Source organism: Octodon degus, unplaced genomic scaffold (assembly GCF_000260255.1).
Source record: "Octodon degus isolate 3935 unplaced genomic scaffold, OctDeg1.0 scaffold00194, whole genome shotgun sequence".
Taxonomy (NCBI): Eukaryota; Metazoa; Chordata; class Mammalia; order Rodentia; family Octodontidae; genus Octodon; species Octodon degus.
This window is the reverse complement of record NW_004524770.1, coordinates 40199-42493: the sequence shown is the minus strand read 5'-3', so window position 1 is coordinate 42493 and position 2295 is coordinate 40199. Positions and strand designations below refer to the sequence as shown.

General features: G+C 44.9%; 1 protein-coding gene across 4 annotated transcripts in view; it reads left to right on the top strand.

The window, feature by feature from the left end:
• Positions 1 to 1929, top strand: part of Pcmtd2 (protein-L-isoaspartate (D-aspartate) O-methyltransferase domain containing 2) — an 18374-nt gene extending 16445 nt beyond the window's left edge. For all 4 annotated transcript variants that reach the window (XM_004644126.2, XM_023704318.1, XM_023704320.1 and 1 more), the window contains one exon: positions 1397 to 1929. In XM_004644126.2, coding sequence (XP_004644183.1) covers positions 1397 to 1773 — 377 coding nt within the window. In that variant the 3' untranslated portion in view covers positions 1774 to 1929. The remainder of the gene's footprint in view (positions 1 to 1396) is intronic.
• The last annotated feature ends 366 nt before the right edge of the window (positions 1930 to 2295 follow it).

The following is a 2295-nucleotide window of genomic DNA, read 5'->3' as shown; positions in this document are numbered from 1 at the left end:
TTTTTTTTTTTGGTAGAACCGGGGATTGAACTCAGGCCCTTGCGCTTGCCAGGCAAGTGCTTATTCCACTGAGCCATCTCCCTGGCCCCTATCATAACTATTTTTAAAAACAAAATAAAAAATAAAAAAAATTCTTGGATTGACTTTTTCCTCATGCAGATAAAGCATTTGGACAATTGTATCAAAAATTCGCTTGGCCTGCTGCCAGATTTAAACTGTCCTGTTCAAAGATTGGTCTTGCTTCTTGCTAGATGTAAGTGAAGAATTGAAAAAGGCATTTTTGTAATTGGTTCCATTACAGTACTTAGGAGCTTCAGAGTCATCCTAGATTCTGTGTTCTGCACATGTTCCCTGGTTCTCCATGACTTTGACACATTCCTCCCAGTTAGTGCCCGTTTGTCACCACCCTAATCTTTTACTTCACTATGGATTAGACATGTATTGTATGGGTCAGCTTTTAAGTTGAATGGATGAGTGGCAGACTGGAGGGAGAGACTAGTCAGAAAGTTATTGGGATTTTCTAAGCAAGAGATGGAGATTGAGATGACACTGGCCTCTATAGTGAGAAAACCTCAAGGATACATGGTCTTCCTGAAGAAGAACATAGGAGTCTCAGGTGTCCATTTCTACTATAGCTGTGGGTCTAGGGGAGGCTCAGTACCTAATCAGGATGGGATGGAAAGCTAGGGAGCTGGTCTCTGTCTCATTTCTGTTGTCCATGGAGTGGATGTAAATGAGGGGCCAGCAGGCATGGGCAGAGGGAATGGTGGTGGACCTTGGAGCCTTAGAGGACATGACAAGGCCGGATGGAAGAGGAGGATCCAGAGGGCCTATGTCGCTGGGATGATGAGGCCAGTTGGATGATCCTGGTGGTACGTCAGAGCTAGAGAGCCCAAAGCTAACCCTTAGGAGTCTGATAGTGTGTGTGTGAGAGAGAGTATTTCAGCATCTTAGAGAAATAGGTACATTCCACAACAGGAATTGTGGAGCTAAATTTTTTGAAGTGAGTTATTGACTGCAGGAAAGATGGAAGATCATAGATATGGTAAGTGGCATGACCCTAGGTCCTCAGGGAAGTGGGAGGACTACAACAAAGGCACTGCTGGAGCTCATGCCTGTGTTCCTGTAGAGCAGTGGCAATCGTTAGGATTCCTTGTGGGCCTCCCTGGTTTTGGTAATGTTGCTTTCTTTCCTTTTCAGAGTTAAGAATTAGTGTATCTGACCACATCAATGCAAATCAATGCAGTATTTAACACTTGCTTAGAATACTCTAACATTCTTGTAACATACTTGTAAATATGCCAGTGAATCCAAATGATGTGAGGGCTTTTGGACATTTGGGCTTTGTGGTATCATCCTCACAGTGGCATTTGCCCCTCTTGTTCTTATGTTGAAGCACCACTTGCTGTGCGCAGCCTCCAGGACTTGGCCCGCATTGCTATCCGGGGGACCATTAAGAAGATCATTCATCAGGAAGCTTTGAGCAAAAGTGGAAATGGACTAAAGAACACCCCCAGGTTTAAACGAAGGAGGATCCGACGCCGTCAAATGGAAACAATAGTCTTTTTGGACAAAGAAGTCTTTGCCAGTCGTATTTCCAACCCTTCTGATGACAACAGCTGTGAAGACTTGGAAGAGGAACATCAGGAAGAAGACAAGACCTCACTAGAAACCAAGCCAGACCCTCCGGTGAACGTCCTGCGTGAGAAGGTCCTGAGCCTCCCTCTGCCAGACCCCCTGAAATACTACTTGCTTTATTACAGAGAAAAATAAATCATCCAACTGAAAAGGAGAAATAAAGAACCAATATGAAGTCCAGTTGTGCTGCCTGTCTGCTACTGAGGGGTCTCCTGGGAGCAGATGCCATGGGAAGGAAACTGCTATACCATCCACATTGTAATTTTTCTCTTCTGGTTCTTGATTGTTCTCTAAAATTTTTTTTCTTTTTCTTTTTTTTTTGCGGAACTGGGGATTGAACTCAGGCCCTTGCGCTTGCCAGGGAAGCGCGTATTCCACTGAGCCATCTCCCCGGCCCCAAAATGGAATAAGGTTTTTTTTTTTTTTTTTTTGCTCTGAATGCCCTCAGGGGTGGTTTGGCTGGCTGGAGTGTTGTGGGGATCGAACTACAGCAACCTGAGGCTGACAGCTTTGTGGAAGCAGCCACTTAAACAACTGAGCTAAGGCCAGGCCCCCTTTTTTCTTTTTTTTTTTTTGGTGGAACTGGGGATTGAACTTAGATCCTTGTGTTTGCCAGTCAAGCACTTATCCTACTGAGCCATCTCCCCGGCCCCTGTT